Below are 18,546 nucleotides of genomic sequence, written 5' to 3' on the forward strand. Positions count from 1 at the left end.
TCATTTAATTTCCTGCCAGTTTCTTCCAATAAGGTGAGAGTTTTCTTTTTAATCTTCCTCCCTACATCTGAGAAATTTTGAGTGTGGAATGAATTTGTCATATTATTTTAGCTAGGTGAGGGGAAGGAAGGGCAGTTTAGTATTCATTTATTCATTGAAAATGTTGAGTTTCACTAAGTGCCTTATAGTCCTGAATATAATACACAGGACTCCTAACCTTTTGGAGCTTGAGATGTGGTCAGAATTCTAGAAGGGTGATGAAAGAGATGCTACAATGACAAAGGTAAATAGTATCTGAAAGAGGAATAATTTTAAGATTATGCAAGAAGATGTATAGGAGTAGTAGAGATTATAAAGCCTTCATCTTAATTGTATTATTAATTCATGATAATTATGTATATTAATTAACAGTAAAAGGCGGTACTTTATCATGATTTTTTATGTGCAAAGCTACTTAGTAGAGAATTTCACAACCCTTGAGATACCGATCAGTTGAAGAAACAAAAGCTTTTCTTCATATATTTCTGTGAGTTAACCTGCTAAATGTCATTTTGATCTCTGTGGTTGTGATGTGAATGTGAGTGTGTGGTTTTAAATTTTCTAACCATGGCGAATGGGAGATGGGGATAAGCTTTCTGTGATAATAAATTACCTTTAAGAAAATATGAGGCCTTCCCTGGTGGCGCAGTGGTTAACAATCCGCCTGCCAATGCAGGGGACACGGGTTCAAGCCCTGGTCCGGGAAGATCCCACATGCCACGGAGCAGCTAAGCCTGTGTGCCACAGCTACTGAGCCTGTGTGCCACAACTACTGAGCCCGTGAGCCACAACTACTGAGCCCATGTGCCACAACTACTAAAGCCCGTGCGCCTAGAGCCCATGCTCTGCAACAAGAGAAGCCACTGCAATGAGAAGCCTGTGCACCGCAATGAAGGGTAGCCCCCGCTTGCAACTAGAGAAAGCCCATGCAGCAACAAAGACCCAACGCAGCCAAAAAAAAAAAAATAGAAAAAAAAAGAAAATATGAATGACTGTAATGATACCAGTTTTGTCAGATGTTCACAGCTGTAACATGATTATGTAAGTTTGAACACTTCATATTGAAAATCTATAATAAATAAGAAAACTACAGTGAGACATAATTGAAAGATCTTTGGATCCTGATGACCTAGGTTCAAATATTGGTTCCACCATTTACAGTTTGTGTGACCTTGAGCAAGTTATTTGTCTCATTCTTAGTTTCTTCATCTTTAACATGGAATAAAAACACTTAGTCTACACAATTGTTAGAAGATTAAAGATGCTTAGAAAAGGGGAACTTTAATAACTAGTCCCTGGCTATAATGAAAAATTGATTCACTGAAATTCTGTTGAACTTTCCATTATAGCTTAACACGCTGAGAAATTCATTGTTGCTGGGTGTTTTGTTTCATTTTGCTTTGTTTTAAATTAACCATGAAAGATTTCACAACATTTGAAATAGAAAAATAATGAGTTAAAATTTACTTAGTGTGAGAGTATTTTGACTGACACCACAGATTCTTTCAGGCAAGGTATAAGAAATTCATTTCTTTTTTTAGGAAATGGAGTCTAGTTCCTCAGACTACTATAATAAAGACAATGAAGAAGAAAGTTTGCTGGCAAATGTTGCTTCCTTAAGACGTGAACTGAAGATAACAGAATGGAGTTTGCGGAGTTTAGGGGAAGAGTTATCTAGGTGAGTGAGTAAAATTACATGTACAATTCTGAGTAGGACTTTAATTTATGAATGTAAAATGTGTGAATATCATTATTATATGATGTGTTTCTGATGTGTCCAGAGTAGAGAATAATGTTCTATAATTAAAAAAAAATAATTTGAGTATAACTTTCAGTTTAGGAAAAAGAACTATTAGAGAAGCACTTACATATTAAGACCTTTAATATATTAGGACTCAGTCCCTGGTGGCACAGTGGTTAAGACTTCGCCTGCCAATGCAGGAGACACGGGTTCAGGCCCTGGTCCGGGAAGATCCCACATGCCGTGGAGTAACTAAGCCCATGCACCACAAATTTTGAGCCTGTGCTCTAGAGCCAACGAGCCACAACTACTGAGCCTGCGTGCCACAACTACTGAAGCCTGCACGCCTAGAGCCTGTGCTCCGCAACAAGAGAAGCCACCACAATGAGAAGCCCGTGCACCGCAATGAAGAGTAGCCCCCGCTCACCACAACTAGAGAAAGCCCGTGCGCAGCAACGAAGACCCAGCGCAGCCAAAAATAAAAATAAATAAATAAAATTTAAAGAATATATTAGGACTCAGAGTATAAAATATATGTGTAGGCTTAATTAATCTTTTATTATTATGGCTGTTTTTTGAATCTTAAGTAATCCTAGCATAGAGGCTCCAGAAACATAGATTGCTAGTTTAAAACTAATTATGGTTTATTTAAAAATTTAGTTGAAATGCCTTAAGTTCATTTCTGGAATCTGATTTTCAGCAACATTTCAGGTGCTTTTCTTTCTGTTTTCTTATTTAATGTATAGAAATTTAGAGTGAATACTTAAAGTACCTAAGAACTAAAATGTATTTTTTCTTTTTTTTCTAGTGTTAGCCCACGTGAAAATTCTGGTTATGCCTCTAATCTCTCAAGGTCTGAAAGGCTCGTTCTGGAAGATCTTTCTCAGCCTAGCCAGCTTGGACTTTTGAATTACTCACCTTATAAAAAAGTTTGTAAAATGCCCAATAGTGGTACTGATTTTCAAAAAAAGCCAAGAGATAAGGTTATTATTTTTAGACCTGCCTACTTAAAAGTAGTTTTAGTTTTAGACCTGTCTACTTAAAATGCTTTTTCTTTGAATTCTTTCTTCAAATACCTTATTCATGTTTTCCATAGTTTTTAGTACTCCAGACTCTTTGAATTTAAATATAATGGTTCTTGTTCTGTCCTAACAAGAGAGCAGTTATTTTGGTGTATTACTCTATTTTAAAACTTCTATATTTATTACCTTTTTGCAGTTAATCTTGTTTTCTCAAGTAAATTGTAACCCCCTTGATTTTAGTACTGTACCATGTACGTAATAGGTAATCATGGCTTATTAAGTGGTTAAAGTGTACTTACTGTTTAGCCTGGATCAGGTGCTCCATTCATTATCTCTAAATTTTGTGGATGATTTTAGACATCTTTCCTGGTCTTGAACTCACTCTCCCTCTTTTTTATTTGGCCGTATTATCTATCTCCCTATGTATACTCCTCTTCCTTACTCAACCCTTTTATCTCTTTTTCCACTCTCTTCCTCCTAGTTTTTATTACCCCATTGACAGCATGCATATATACATATGGTTGCATATGTACATCGTACTCTTTCTTGATAAAAATTTCCTCTTCCCACCTCAGAAAGCCAGCAGTTGAGAGATTTTCTTTTTGTAAGGAAGCTGCTTGATGAAGCTATCTGAGCCTACATTTTAGAAAATGAATTCAAATTCCATGTCTACAAAGATTATGTAATTTTGGGAAATTTGATCTCTACCCTAATTCAAATTGCTGATTGTTTTTATTATATATAAAAACATTGAAATCATTGTGTTTTACCCTAAGCAGAATCACAGGTTACATGACAAATCAGAGGGGGAAAAATATTGGTAATGCTTATTAAAGATAAAGGGCTAATCTCTTTGATATGTAAAAAGCTCCTAGAAATAAGGAAAAATCATCAACCCAATGGAAATATGGGCAAAAGACATGAATGGAAAAGGAAATTAAAACAAATAAAAAGATGTTCAATCTCAGTCACAATAAGAGAAATTCACTACCAGAATATTAAACATCCAGATATTTGACACTATTTTGTTGGTGATATTAGGGGGAAATAGGCATTCTCATACATTGCTGGTAGAAATGCAAAGTGATACAACCTCAGTGGAGAGGCATTTGGTAATATTTACCAAAACCACAAATGCGTTTACCCTTAACTTGGAAATCCCATTTCTGGAAAAGTACCTGTATAAGTACAAAACAAGGCATTGTTTGTCATAACAGAAGACTAGAAGTATCTCATTTGTCTAGTTGGTTGAATAAGCATGCAATAGAAACTGCAGCTAAGGGGGTTAAAAAAAAAAAAAAGAATAGGAGTTTCTCAGTGAATTGATTGTGGAGGGATTGCCAGGATATGTTGTTCAAGTGAAAAATGCAAGGTGCAGAACAACATACATACTCTTCTGGTTTTGTATTAGGAGCTATTGGGGGCGGGGTGGGTAATTTGTATTGCTTGTATATGCGTATGGAAACACTAGAAGACTAGGTTTAAGATCCTAACTTAATTAATGACTCTCCTATATAAGGAGTTTCCTATTTTTTGCTGATTGATGTTATATAAAAATTTATAAACAAGAAACTTGTAAAAATGGTTACCTATCTACTAAAGATGGGAATGATACTTCTGTATGTACTTTTTAAAAATATATAATTCTGACTCTGAATTGCATAAATATATTATTCAAAAAAATAAAATTAAATGTTTTGAAAACCTCAACTCCCATGAAAATTAAAATAATTTATTGTAAAATATATATTCAAAAGAGTATAATAGAAATATACAAACGGTTAAATAATAATTTATCCATTTTGTTGTTTGTGGGCATTTCATTTCTTATCATTTTTATGTCTTTAATCTTCAGGTGCAAAAGTGTAAAAGTTTCTATCAGATTTATACCCAGGAGTAGTATTGTTGAGTCTTAGCATGTTCAGCTTTACTGGATAATACCAAGAACTTTTCCAAAGTATACCACTGTTTTCCAGGCTGAACTTATTTATGTACATGTTCACCAGCAGTGGAGGAGAGAGTGCTGATTGTCTCATATCCTCACCAACACTGACTGAATATCTTAACCCATTTTTCTGAGCTACTTAGTCATTTTATTGATAATTGTTCATTATTTCCATTAATTACATGTAATGCTTAATGAAATAATTCAAAATAAATTGTTCTTTTTCATTTTTCAGATGTCTTTTTCATCTTCTACCCCTGTGGATCAGGAAATCAAAAGTCTTCGAGAGAAACTTAATAATCTTAGGCAACAGAATGCTTGTTTGGTCTCACAGAACCATTCTTTAATGACTAAAATAGAGTCTGTCCACTTTGAATTGACACAGTCAAGAGCAAAAGTATGTTTCTTGAAGTGGTGACTATGCCAACAGAAAATAATTGTAATCATCTTAAGATTTATAATTGGAAAATATTCCTTGTATTGCCTTAATGTGTTATGTATAATAATTTTTATTATGATATAGTATCAACATGTTATAGAATCAATTTTATGTGAATTTAATATCTGAAAATTATTTAGGGGAACTTGTATAGCCTATGCATTTAGATAATTCAGAACTTCTTAAAATCTTAAGATTATCAATTTGTGTGGTTTTACTTTGTGTACAAAGGAAATATATAGCTTACTTATCTTTCTTCTTAAAATAATACATTCTCATTGCTGAAAACTTCAAAAATAGAGAAAAGAAAAGGGAGAAAGATAACCCAGTTTCCACCATCTAGAAACTGCTTTTATTGGTTTATTACATAGTTAAATATTACATGTTTGAATAGTTTTTTTTTCCTGGAATTGTATTATACTTCTTACATAGTCTAAGCAGTTTTGGATGCATTTACGTAGCTTTTCCAACAATCATTTTTAATATGACTTCTTTTTTTTAATATTTATTTTATTTATTTATTTTCCTTATTTTTTTTGGCTGCATCAGGTCTTTGTGGCACACGGGATCTTTGTTGAGGCATGCGGGATCTTTTTGTTACGGTACATGGTCTGCTTGGGTTTCTGTCTAGTTGTGGTGCTTGGGCTTCTCTCTGGTTATAGCACGTGGGGCTCCAGGGTGCATGGGCTCTGTAGTTTGTGGCATACGGGCTCTCTTGTTGAGGCGCACAAGCTCAATAGTTGTGGTGCACGGGCTTAGTTGCCCTGCGGCATGTGGGATCTTAGTTCCCCAACCAGGGATCGAACCTGTGTCCCCTGTGTTGGAAGGCGGATTCTTTACCACTAGACCACCAAGGAAGTCCCCAACAATCATTTTTTATGGTAGTATTATGTTTCCTTATGTGAGTATACCATAATTTAATTAATAGCTCCCCTGTTTATGTGGTTTCCTATATTTTTCTATATGATTGGTATACAAAAAATTAGAAGAAACCAAAATGTCCAATAACAGAGACATGGTAAAGTAAATTATGATATATCCATATAATGGATTGCTACTAAGCTTTTTTTTTTAAGGTAAATGCAAAGTTGTTTGACTTTTATAGAAGTTTGTAAGGTTTAAATGATGTATGTAGAGGCACTTAGAATGGTGTCTGCACAGCCAACACTCAAAAACTTACCTAAAATATTTAGTGGTAGAAAAACATTACAGAGCAAAACACATACACATACATGCACACACACAATAATCTGTTTTGTTTTTTATAAAATGAGCACGTGTCTATGTGTGTGTATGTATATAGATATGCATATGACATATATCAATATAAGGACAGAAGGACTGCTCCACAATATTGTTGATAACTTTGGAAACGGTTGGAGGGTCATAGTGAAACTTTCACTATTTACTTTTTCAATGTATTGTTTTAAGTAGTAGAGTTATGGGAGGTCTTTATTTTGTACTTTTCAAACAAAACAAAGTACTATTGAGCCTAAGGAGAAAAAATGCTTCAGTGAACATAAAACTTTTTTGTTGTTTGGGATTATTTCTAGGTTAGATTTCCAGAATGGTCAAATCACAGGGAAATATTTTTTTCAGGCATTTATTGCACTCTGTCTACATTCCGTATTATTATTTTTTTAAACATATCTATATTTTTAAATATCTTTGAGGGAAAATTATTTTGTTTTTCTTGATTTCTTGTGAAGTTTACCTTTTCAGTGTGTCATTTAGATTTCTTTTGTTGTGTCTGTTTACCTTTTCTGTTTATTAATTGTATTTTAATTTTTCAATCAACTGTAGATTCTTTTTAAAGTCATAGAGGCTTAATTATTTAAAGTCTAAGAGATATTAAAAGAGTTTTGCTAATAATTACTGAACTATTAGCATTTTGTTCCTTTCTTTGAGCATGTAAATACACCAGTGTTTATTCTAGGCAGTAAGAGATATTTGTGTTTTACTTCCCATCTCAGCTTTTTCTAAATTGCCTGATGAAATATTTTTTAGGGAGGCTGCCTTTTCCAGGGCAGATCTTAGCTTTGATTTTGCATATGTGCTACTGTTGGAAACCTTTTGCTGAAATTCCCCATTGTACCGATCAACATATTCATAATTTACCTTTTAGCAGTGTCTGTACAGTAGTTACACTTCTGGAGACTGTCATCTTGTTCTCTCTGAGCTTATTGCCCTTCAGACCTGCTGCCCAGCTGCTCTCCTGGGACTTCTCTTTGATGTTTTTCTAGGTTGGGTCTATTGTTTCCTTGATCCCATGTCATTTTTCTTGGTTTGCTCTTTCTTTAGTTGGAGCATGTTTCTGGTAGCTTCCTTGTCTGTCTGAAATTTCTTAACATCTCCCCCACACTTGATTGAATTCTAGGTTGAAAATTATTTTACCTCAGAATGTTTAGGACATTGCTTTCTTGTCTTCTATCCTCCAGTTTGTCTCTAAAGCATCTGATACCATTGTGAATTACTTTTCCTAGTGGGTAATATATTTTTTCATTTGTTTTTCCACTTATGTTTTTAGGAATAGACCTTTGTTATTTATTGTGCTGGGTACATGAAGACCCTTTTAGGCTGAAATCTTGTGTCCTTTGGTCCCTGAATTTTTTCTTATGTAATCTTTGATAATTTTCTTCACTCTGTTTTCTTTCTTCTATCTTTCCTAACCTGGATTGGTACTCTAAATCTTTCAAGTTTTTTCCTGGTATTTTCCATCTCTTTGTCTTCCTGTGATACTTTTTCTGTGATTTCCTCAACATTGTCATCCTATTGAATCTTTTATTTTTGGCTTTCATAATTTTTCATTTTCTGGAGCTTTTTCATTTTCTCTGATTGTTTTGTGTTTAATAACATCCTGATGCAGTATCTTCTCATAGCTCTCTGAAGATTTAATGATTCTGTGTGTTTGTGTGTGTGTATATGTTTGCCTGGCTGCTGCCAGTTGCTTTTTTCTTTTGTTTTGACCTCTGACTTTTGTGATAGAAGCTTTCAGATATTGGTGTTTTGGCTATTTGTATTTAAGAGAAGGCACTTAAATGCTCTTTGGAAGCTCTCTGTGCAAAGGTGAAGTTTGTTGTCCATTGGGCTTCATTTGTTGGTGATGGTTGAGAAGATGGCTCTTTTGTAGAGAGATATCTCCCTTCCCCCATCCAACATCCATATGTGAGGTCTTTTTCTTTGGAGCTCTTGAGTTTCTCCAGCAAAGAATCCTTTGATTTCTTACCTGTGGGGTAGTCCCAAATGAGGTGGGGTAGGAAGCTAGAAGCTGACTGTTCCTTATTAATCTCTTTGTTTTTAACTCTTCCTCATCCCTGCTCATCATTCCATGTAATGTCTCAAGAGTCTCAAACCTTTCCTGTTCAATTCTCCAGATAATAATAATAACTTTCTATCTCTTCTTGGTAGGCCATCATGTGACTCTTGGTGTTCTGAGAGTAGGAAAAGGAGGGACTCATCAACAGAGTTAGAACTATATCCCAAGTTTTCTATCCTGGACCTCATCCCTGCCCTGTACTATTATCTCATGCTTCCTTTTCGGGGGGATAATTAGTTCTCTTACTGGTATTCTTTTCCAGATACCATTTAGGTTGTGGATTTCTACCATCCTACACTCTTCATATTCCAAGTTGTAGGATTACTATGCTTTTCTGTATTTTCTAGGTTTTCTCTAGTAAGCATGTATTCTAAAATTAGGTTTTAAATAACAACAAGGTTCAGTAAGTATTTTTATGTGATTTTGAAATTTAATTTTCTAATGTATGTGAAATTTATCTTTTTAGATAAATTTATCTTTAAATTAGTCTGTAGAGGTTCTCTTTTTTTCGCCAAATAACTAACCAGTTATCTTGGGATGTTAAGTTGAGGGTAATGGCAGGAGCTTACATGCTGAGACTGGCTTGTGATGATGACATGCCCATATAAATTGATAGATAAGATGAGCTTCACAAACAATGAACAATGACTGGGGAGTTCTACTGAACCCCTGTCAGATGGTAAAAGAAACTAAGGACAAAGTCGATTAATTTATTTTGTGAAGAAAGTGCTCTAAAAGTTATTTGTTTTAGGTTTCTATGCTTGAATCTGCTCAACAACAGGCAGCCATTGTACCAATCTTAGAAGAACAGATTATAAATTTGGAAGCAGAAGTTTCAGCCCAAGATAAAGTTTTGAGGTAAAACTTACAGCTTTAAAATATTTATTTTCTACTTTTACTTTTTGACGTATCTTGTTAAAATTTGTCCCCCACCCCAATAAATCCATATTGGTGTATAGACTGTCTTAGTTAGAACTTGTTGATTCTGTTTTCAGTCCATCATAACTCCTCTTGGCTGCAGGATACATGCAGTATATAGGGGCTAAAAAAGACTAAATCTAAGCTGAGATGCTTATTTATGTGTTTTCATTAATATGAATTAGTTTGCTTGTTGCCCTACATAGTAATATGTACTCAGTACTTCGATGGGAGTTCAAGAAATAAAATACAAGGAATCAGGCACTTTATAATTTATCTTCCTCTTCTGCTATGAATAAAATGAGAAATATGTGCATACTAAATAGCATATTGCTCCATTTTAGTGATTCTCAAAAGAGTAGTTCTGGGACCAGCAGTATGAGCATCATCTGGGAACTTGTAAGAAATGCAGATCTCAGTTCCTGTCTCAGACTTATGGAGTCACAAACTCTGGGAGGTGGGACCCAGCAATCTGTGTTTTAACGAGTCCTGCAGATGATTCTGATGCACACTAAAGTCATCTCTCATGATCATCAGAATTTCATAATTTTCTTTGTAATACATGTTAAGTTTATTCCTAGGTATTTTATATTTTTGGTTGTTGTGAATTTGTTCTTGTTCTGTTCATTGATAGTATATAGGAAGGCTACTGCTTTTTGTATAATACTATAATTATTTTGTAATTGGACTATTTGTCATACCTTTAATTAATTCTAATTTTTGTTTTGATTCTCCTGGGGTTTTCCAGGTAGCTAATGATATTATCAGCAAAAAAAAAGAATTTTGTCTTTCTTTTCCAAAATTTATACTTACTACATTTTCATTTTAGCTTTTTGCAACTGTCAGAAAAATCACTGGATATAGTGGTGATAACAGTCATACTTATCTAGTTTCTGAAATATATCTAATACTTCTAGTGTCTGATCATTAAATAGGATATAATCTTTTATTTCAGATATATTTATCATCTGATAGAAGTATCCTTTTATTCCTTATGAAAACTAATAGTTCACAAGTGATGAATATGCCTTTTGTCTTTCTCTTGTTAAATATTTGTTTCTCTTAACTCAGTGATTTAAACTAATAGAATTCCTGATGTTGAACTATTTCTTGCTTACCTGAAACAATCTCTTCAACAGCCTTTAAAAGTATCTTTATTTTATAGAGAGGCAGAAGATAAATTACAGCAGAGTCAGAAAATGGTGACTGAAAAGGAACAGAGTTTGCAGAAGTCCCAAGAGGAATGTATAAAGCTGAAGGTAGACTTATTTGAACAAAGTAAACAAGGAAAGAGGTATGTGTTTTTAAAGCAAATAATTGTTTTTGTAGGGGAGAAACAAAGAATATAGTACCTGTTTAAAATTCTACTTAGTTTTTGAAGTGAAAAAATTTCAGAAATTTGGCAGTAGAAAATTTAATGTTCTTTTTTGTCCGTTAACTTTTTAAAATTTTTGATTAAAAATTTCACATGTGGACTTTATGGTATTGGCATTTTGAATTGGGATTAATTCCTTAAAGCCCGATAATGATTATCAATGAAATGATACTTACTTATTTCTGAAATTAAATTCATGAGAAAGTGTGGTTATTCTTCCTTTAGGAATACATAAGTAATGCAAAAATATCTATTTTGTATAAACCATATCTTAAGATAAAGTTTTCTAGTTAGCTTTGACCATATCACCATTAACTTTGAATGTTAACTTTTAAACTAATAAAGATGAAAAATTTTTTAGTTTAAGGAGATTTTACAGTATAATAATGTAATTATAGCAGCTTTTACACAGGGTAAAATCATAATTTGCATTTTTATCTTCTCTGGCAACAAAAATATGTTTTAAAAATTTCTTCTATTATATAAATGTTATGAAGAAAGTGTTTTTTGAAAAGTTGTCATACATAGATGAATATTTGTGTGTGCATTTAAACTTCTAAAAACTGCTCAAAACCCATGTATGTCATTTTTTCATTAAAATGAGTTTGGAAGAACATTTTCTCAGCAGTATTTGGTTAGTATAGTTCAGCTTACAATATATATTTGGTAGGCAATATTACTTAGTGGAAATGTTTAGGTTTTGGAGTCAAACAGCCAGTTTTTACCTCTAAGTGACTTCGTTACCTTGGGAAAACTATTTAACCTTCTTGAACCTCAGTTTGTTCATCTATTAAGTCAAGATGATATTGTCTTGATGTGAGGAATAAATGAAAAAAGAAATGTAAGGTGCTTTGTAAATAATAAACACTAACAAATGTAGCTATTGTAAATGTAAACTGTGTGATTAAATATTCTGAAATTCAGGCTTTACTTACTCAGGTGAGCTTTTTATACATGATAATTTAAAATAATAAGATAATAATACATGAAGACAAGCCTTACAATGTAGCTAAAAAAACATACAGAGAAAGAGTGACTAGTTCTCTCTGTAGAACTTATACAAGAGATGATTTTTAGGGTAGGGTATTGACTACGCTGTCATAAGGTGAATAAGTAGGGATGGACACGTTCTGGACAGCGTGTGCAAAGTCATAGAAGTATAAAAGAACATCATTTCTGGGCTTCCCTGGTGGCACAGTGGTTGGGAGTCCGCCTGCCGCTGCAGGGGACACGCGTTCGTGCCCTGGACCGGAAAGATCCCACATGCCGCGGAGTGGATGGGCCCGTGAGCCATGGCCGCTGAGCCTGTGCGTCTGGAGCCTGTGCTCCGCAACGGGAGAGGCCACAACAGTGAGAGGCCCGCGTACCGCAAAACAAAAAAAAAACAAAACAACAAAAAAAAAAGAACATCATTTCTGAAGAACACTAGGAGTTTTGTGTACTTATAAATGGACAGGTGTAGTAGGATTTGAGGAAAAAGACAGGCTTGGTCCAGACTAAATGGCTTTGTGTTTTATGCCAAAAGATTTGTGTTTTAACCTGGAGAGGATAAATAGGCAATTGAGATTTTTAGGTAAAGATGTGACATGAAGACTCTTGGAGCTTTTTGAGGAACTAGAATGAAGATAGGCATTCTGAAAATGAAAGATCAAAACCTTTGCAAAGACTTTTCTTTGGGTGATGATTAATCATAATGGATTAAAAAGCCAGTATAAAGGCGGAGGTTGTTGAGCTTTATGCTGTTTATAAGAGACATACTTAAAACATAAGGACACAGGATAAACAACACAGTCCCACCTATAGGACAGGGAACTATATTCAATATTCTGTAATAAACCATAATGATAAAGAATATGAAAAATATATATGAATAACTGAGTCACTTTGCTGTACAGCAGAAATTAAACACAATGTTGTAAAAAAAAAAAAAAAGAAAAAAAGAACCACATAAGGATACAGGAAAGATGAACTCAAAGGGATGAAAAGAAATGTTTCAGGCAAATAGTCACCAAAACAAAGTAGGTATAGCTATATTAATATCACACAGAATAGTTCTAAGTGCAACAAGCATTACTAGAGTTAAAAAGAACTCATGTATATAATGTTTAGGTAACACTTAAGCAGGAAGCTATAAAGATTCTAAACTTCTATTTAATAATTTAGTCCCAAAATACTTAAAACAAAATTTCAATGAACAAATCTGTAACCATACAGGGAACACTTTTACACATTTACTAGAATTGTGAGATTAAGCAACAAAAAAGTAAGAAGCTGAAGAGTTGAGTGATTAATAATCTTGATCTAATGGATGTATGTATGGAAGCCTGTAGCCAACAATTTGAGAATTCACATTCTTTCAGGCACTCGTAGAACATTTATAATTTGTTACCTCACTCTGCCAGAAAGCATGAATTTTAACAAAGATAAAAATATTTGTGTCATACATATCACCTTCTCAGACCACAGTATAATTAAGTTATATGTAACAACCCCGCCCCCCCACCCCCAAATCATGTATGTTTGAAAATTTAAAATCAACCTTCTTGCTATTCATGGACCGTTGAAGAAATTATGAAAATTAGAAGACTTAGAACTGAGTGATATAAAAAATATTGCAGCTTGTGTGCTGCAGCCAAAGATATTCTCAGAAGAAAATTTTTAGTCTCCTGTGCGTGTATTAAAATTAGTATGTGAGGGACTTCCCTGGTGACACAGTGGTTAAGAATCCGCCTGCCAATGCAGGGGACCTGGGTTCAAGCCCTGGTCCGGGAAGATCCCACATACCACAGAGCAGCTAAGCCTGTGTGCCACAACTACTGAGCCTGCACTCTAGAGCCCGCAAGCCACAACTACCGAGCCCACGTGCCACAACTACTGAAGCTCGCACACCTAGAGCCTGTGCTCTGCAGCAAGAGAAGCCACCACAATGAGAAGCCCACTCGCCGCAACTAGAGAAAACCTGCACACAGCGACAGAGACCCAACACAGCCAAAGATAAATAAATAAAAATAAATAAATTTATTTTAAAAAATAATAAAATTAGTATGTGAATGAGCTAAAACATTCAATTTATGTAGTCAGGAAAAGGACATAAAGAGCTTGATCAAAAGAAAAATAGGGGCTTCCCTGGTGGCGCAGTGGTTGAGAGTCCGCCTGCCAATGCAGGGGATGCGGGTTTGTGCCCCAGTCTGGGAAGATCCCCCATGCCACAGTGCGGCTAGGCCCGTGATCCATGGCCTCTGAGCCTGCGCGTCTGGAGCCTGTGCTCCGCAACGGGAGAGGCCACAACAGTGAGAGGGCCAAAAGAAATATAGAAGTGATTAAATAATAAAGATAAGGGTGAAATAGAAAACAAAGAAGCAATAGAGAATCCCCCAAACCTAAATCTGGTTCTTTTCACAGTGACCAAGGTAATGGGCATCAGACAAGATTAATCTAAGAGAAAAGGCATAAAAACCAATATTGGAATTGAAAACGAACTCCTAAGTTACAGATTTAGCTATGATTTAAGAAATAAGACTAAGTACTATGAACCGTTTTAAGATAATACATTTGAAAACTTAGACTAAATAAATGATTTCCCAACAAAGTTAAGTTTAACAAAACTAACTTAAGCATAAATTGAAAATCTTGGGGATTTCCCTGGTGGTCCAGTGGCTAAGACTCTGCGCTCCCAATGCAGGGGATCCGGTTTGATCCCTGGTCAGGGAACTAGATACCACATGCCGCAACTAAGAGTTTGCATGCCCCAACTAAAGATCCCACATGACACAACTAAAGACCCCCACATGCTGCAAGTAAAGATTCCACATGTGACAACAAAGATCCCGCGTGCCACAACTAAGACCCGGTGCAGCCAAATAAATAAGTAAATAAATGAATGTTTTAAATAAATTGAAAACCTTAATAGTTGTTTAGCCATTAAAGGTATTGAATCAATCATTAGAAATTTCCCCACAAAAAAATAAAATAATCAAAATGATGATGACGAAAGGAACAGTCCCACTATGGCACATGGTGGCTAAAATGAAAAAGACTCACAATATCAAGTTTTGAATTTGTAGAGCAACTGGAATTCAAATATATTTATAGTAGGAGTATAAATTGGTAGAACCACTTTGGAAAACTATTTGTCAGTATCTACTAAACCTAAATGTAAGTCACCCTATGATCCAGCATCTACTCCAACAGAAATGAAGACCTGTATCTATCAAAAGACATGTACAAGGATGCTCAAAGTAGCTTTATTAATAATTGCTAAGTGTTCATCAGCAACAGAATTAATAAATATATTCATTCATATTCTGAAATGTATGCATCAGTGAAAAAGCAACTATAGTTCTTTAACAACAGGGACAGATACTACAGATGTTAAGCAAAGGAAGCCAGATGCAAAAGAATACTGTGTATTTCCTTAAGAAATCAAGAATAAGCAAAATTAATATATGGTGTTAAAAGTCCAAATAGTGTTTACCTTTTTAGGTGAAGAGTATTGACTGGGAGGGTGCACAAGGGAGCCTTTTGAGTGCTGGAAATGTTCTATATTTGATCTGGATAGTAGTTATGTGGGTACATACATATGTACAAATTCATTCACTTAAGATGTGAGCACTTCACTCAATAAAAAATTAAAATAAAATAACTATAAGTTAAATCTGAAAAAATCTACAGAAGATAGGTACAATCTTAATGGAGGTTTAAAAATGTACTCAGGATTTGTTTTAATCAGGTATGGCAAGATAGGCATGGAAATGGATGTCATAAATGAAGAAGTTTTTATAATCACAGATTACTAGAAATAGGAGACATGACATGTCATGTAGAGGGACCACACAGGGAAGTATCAGGGTTGTTCAGAAGGCAGAGGGAGTTGGGAAGAAAATATGAACAGGAAGTTTTACTGTGGTTTCTGTGGGAAGAAATGGTTGAGGTAGGGTGTTCAGCCTTCGGATTGGCTAGTATGAATAATCTCAATGGGCAGAAGTGTAAGACTGTCCTGAGTGGTCTAGTACCTGGTCCTGGGGTGATTAGGACAGGAGAATATTAGCCCAGTGTGTAAGAGCCAGATAGAGGAATGGGGAGTGGGCTCTGGATTGCTTAGTTTGTGTATGAAAGGTACACTCCCATGTGCAAAGTTTATTAATCTCTGAGAATTGGCTAGCCCTGGAAGGGCCAGTCTTCCTAGGGTCAGTAATGCCCCAGATGTCAAAATATCAGACTAAAAAGACATACTTAATACAATGGAGAAAATAATAAAGCTTCTTTGAAAGCCTTAAGAGAAGATGTAACTAATGAGATGTATACCATTTTTCTGGAAGGGAACCTAACGTAAAGGTGTCAGTTTTTCCCAAAATAGTTTGTGCATTCAGTACAATTCCAATCGATATCCCAACAAAATTTTTGGTAGAACTTAATGAACTGACCCTAAAAATCATGTGGAAGAACCAATGTCCAAGAACAAACAAGGCACTTTTGAAGCTGTAGACCAAGGTAGAGAACATGTCTATAGATAACAAGACTTCTAAAGTTATACTAATTAAGTCAATGTGATATTGGTATAGGAATAAACAAAAAAATCAGTGGTACAGAACAGAGACTCTTAAGCAAACATGCATACAGTGGAATCTTCATAATGTAACAGGTGGCATTACAAATCAGGGCAAAGGATGGAAGAATCAATAATTAAGGTGCTGGACAAACTGACATCATGTGTTTCATATGTGATATAGTGAGAAGGGTACAACACCATTTATGTGGTATGCCTCTTGAGAATGAATAGCCTGAAACTAATCATGAGGAAACATCAGACAAGCTCAGGTTGGTCTTCTGTAAAACAACTGTTTATTCTTCAAAAATGTCACTGTCATGAAAGACTGAGAAAAGCTGAGAAGATGTTCCAGATTAAGGAGACTAAGAGACATGATAACTAAAAGCAGTAAGTGACCCTGGATCAGAAGAAGGAAAATTCCATAAAGAAATTATTGGAATAATTAATAAAATTTATATATGAATTGTATATTAGTAATATTGTATCAATTTTAGATTTCTTAAATTTGATAGTTACTTGTGGTTATATTACTAACTTGTGGTTATATTACTAGTTACTCTAGGATATATAGTTCAGTGCAAAAAAAATCTCTCAAGTGAGAGACATAAAGCAATGGTGGCAAAATATCAAAAAGTGGTGAATCCACATTAAGGGTGTACTGACTTAATTTTAAAAACAAATACTTCAGGAGGACTTCCCTGGGGTTCCAGTGGGTAAGACTCTGCTCTCCCAATGCAGGGGGCCCAGGTTCGATCCCTGGTCGGGGAACTAGATCCTGCATGCATGCTACAACTAAGGAGTTTCCATGCCACAACTAAGAGTGCATGCTGCAACTAAGAAGTCTACATGCTGCAACTGAAAGATCCCACATGCAGCTACGAAGATCCCACATGCTGCAACTAAGACCCGGTGCAGCCTAAATAAATAAATAAATATTTAAAAAAAAACTTCAAAAAATAATTCTGGGAGAATTAATTATTGATTAAAAAATTAAATTAGATTCCTGCCTCATACTATACCTGCATTAAAAAAAAAATTCTAGATGGATTAAAGGCCCAATTGTGAAAAGTAAAACTTTTAGAGAAAATACATGAGAATAGTTTCTGTGTTGTCTCATGGTAGGGAAGAATGTTTTTTGTTTTTTGTTTTTTGTTTTTTGTGGTATGCGGGCCTCTCACTGTTGTGGTCTCTCCCGTTGCGGAGCACAGGCTCCGGCTGCGGAGGCTCAGCGGCCATGGCTCACGGGCCCAGCCGCTCCGCGGCATGTGGGATCCTCCCGGACAGGGGCACGAACCCGCGTCCCCTGCATCGGCAGGCGGACTCTCAACCACTGCGCCACCAGGGAAGCCCCGGGAAGAATGTTTTATATGAGAATAGTTTATGTGTTGTCTCATGGTAGGGAAGAATGTTTTAAAATGAGAGCAAAAAAGCATGAATATTACAGGAAAAGATTGCTAAATTTTAAGTCCATTAAAATAAAAACCCTTTTGTTTATAAAACTCATCAAATAAAAAGTGAAAAAGACAAGACTAATGTTGGGGAAATATTTGCAAGTAATATAATTCACAAAGATTAATATCCGGAATTTGTAAAGAACTCTCACAAATCAATAAGAAAAGGCAGGGTTGGGGGGAGATATCCAATAGACAAAGAATCTGTAGAGGTAAAGGACAGGAAACTCAAATATCCAATGAAACATGAAAGTTGCTTAACCTCACTGTCATCAAAAATGTAAATTAAAACTACAGTGAGGTTGTAAAGCTACAAACATGTCATACTATTAGATTGGCAAAAGTTTTAAATTTGATGGTATCGTAGTAACTCACTGAGCATTTATTATGTGTAAACACTTTTCTAAGTGCTTTAGGTATATAACTTATTTATTCCTCACACAATCATAAGAGTTTGATAATATCCTCATTTTATAGATGAAGAAACTGAATTAGAGAGAAGTTAAGGTCACCCATTTAGAAAGTGGTAGAGATAGAATTTGAACCCAAACACTGTGGCTCTAGGGCCCAATGAATTGAATACCGTGACAGAAGATTACGATATTTCATTGAATGTAAGATTCCACAGATTTTAAGGTGTACCATTATTTTAGTAATCACTAAGAAAAAATATCATGAAACTATGGTATACCATCAATCGTAAAATACATGATAATTTTAGAGATGTTAAAAATGTGAAAACAATGTGCCTC

The 18,546-nt window shown here is 34.9% G+C and overlaps 1 protein-coding gene across 1 annotated transcript in view; it reads left to right on the forward strand.

Moving 5' to 3' along the window:
• Positions 1-1,583: 1,583 nt before the first annotated feature.
• CCDC18 (coiled-coil domain containing 18) overlaps positions 1,584-18,546 on the forward strand; it is a gene marked incomplete at its 5' end in the record, with an annotated part of 115,835 nt that continues 98,872 nt past the window's right edge. Inside the window, 5 exons of the mRNA XM_079913536.1 lie at positions 1,584-1,717; positions 2,589-2,763; positions 4,983-5,144; positions 9,254-9,360; positions 10,586-10,714. Coding sequence (XP_079769662.1) covers positions 1,584-1,717; positions 2,589-2,763; positions 4,983-5,144; positions 9,254-9,360; positions 10,586-10,714 — 707 coding nt within the window. The remainder of the gene's footprint in view (positions 1,718-2,588; positions 2,764-4,982; positions 5,145-9,253; positions 9,361-10,585; positions 10,715-18,546) is intronic.

This window comes from Stenella coeruleoalba (assembly GCF_951394435.1).
Source record: "Stenella coeruleoalba genome assembly, chromosome: 1".
Classification (NCBI taxonomy): Eukaryota; Metazoa; Chordata; class Mammalia; order Artiodactyla; family Delphinidae; genus Stenella; species Stenella coeruleoalba.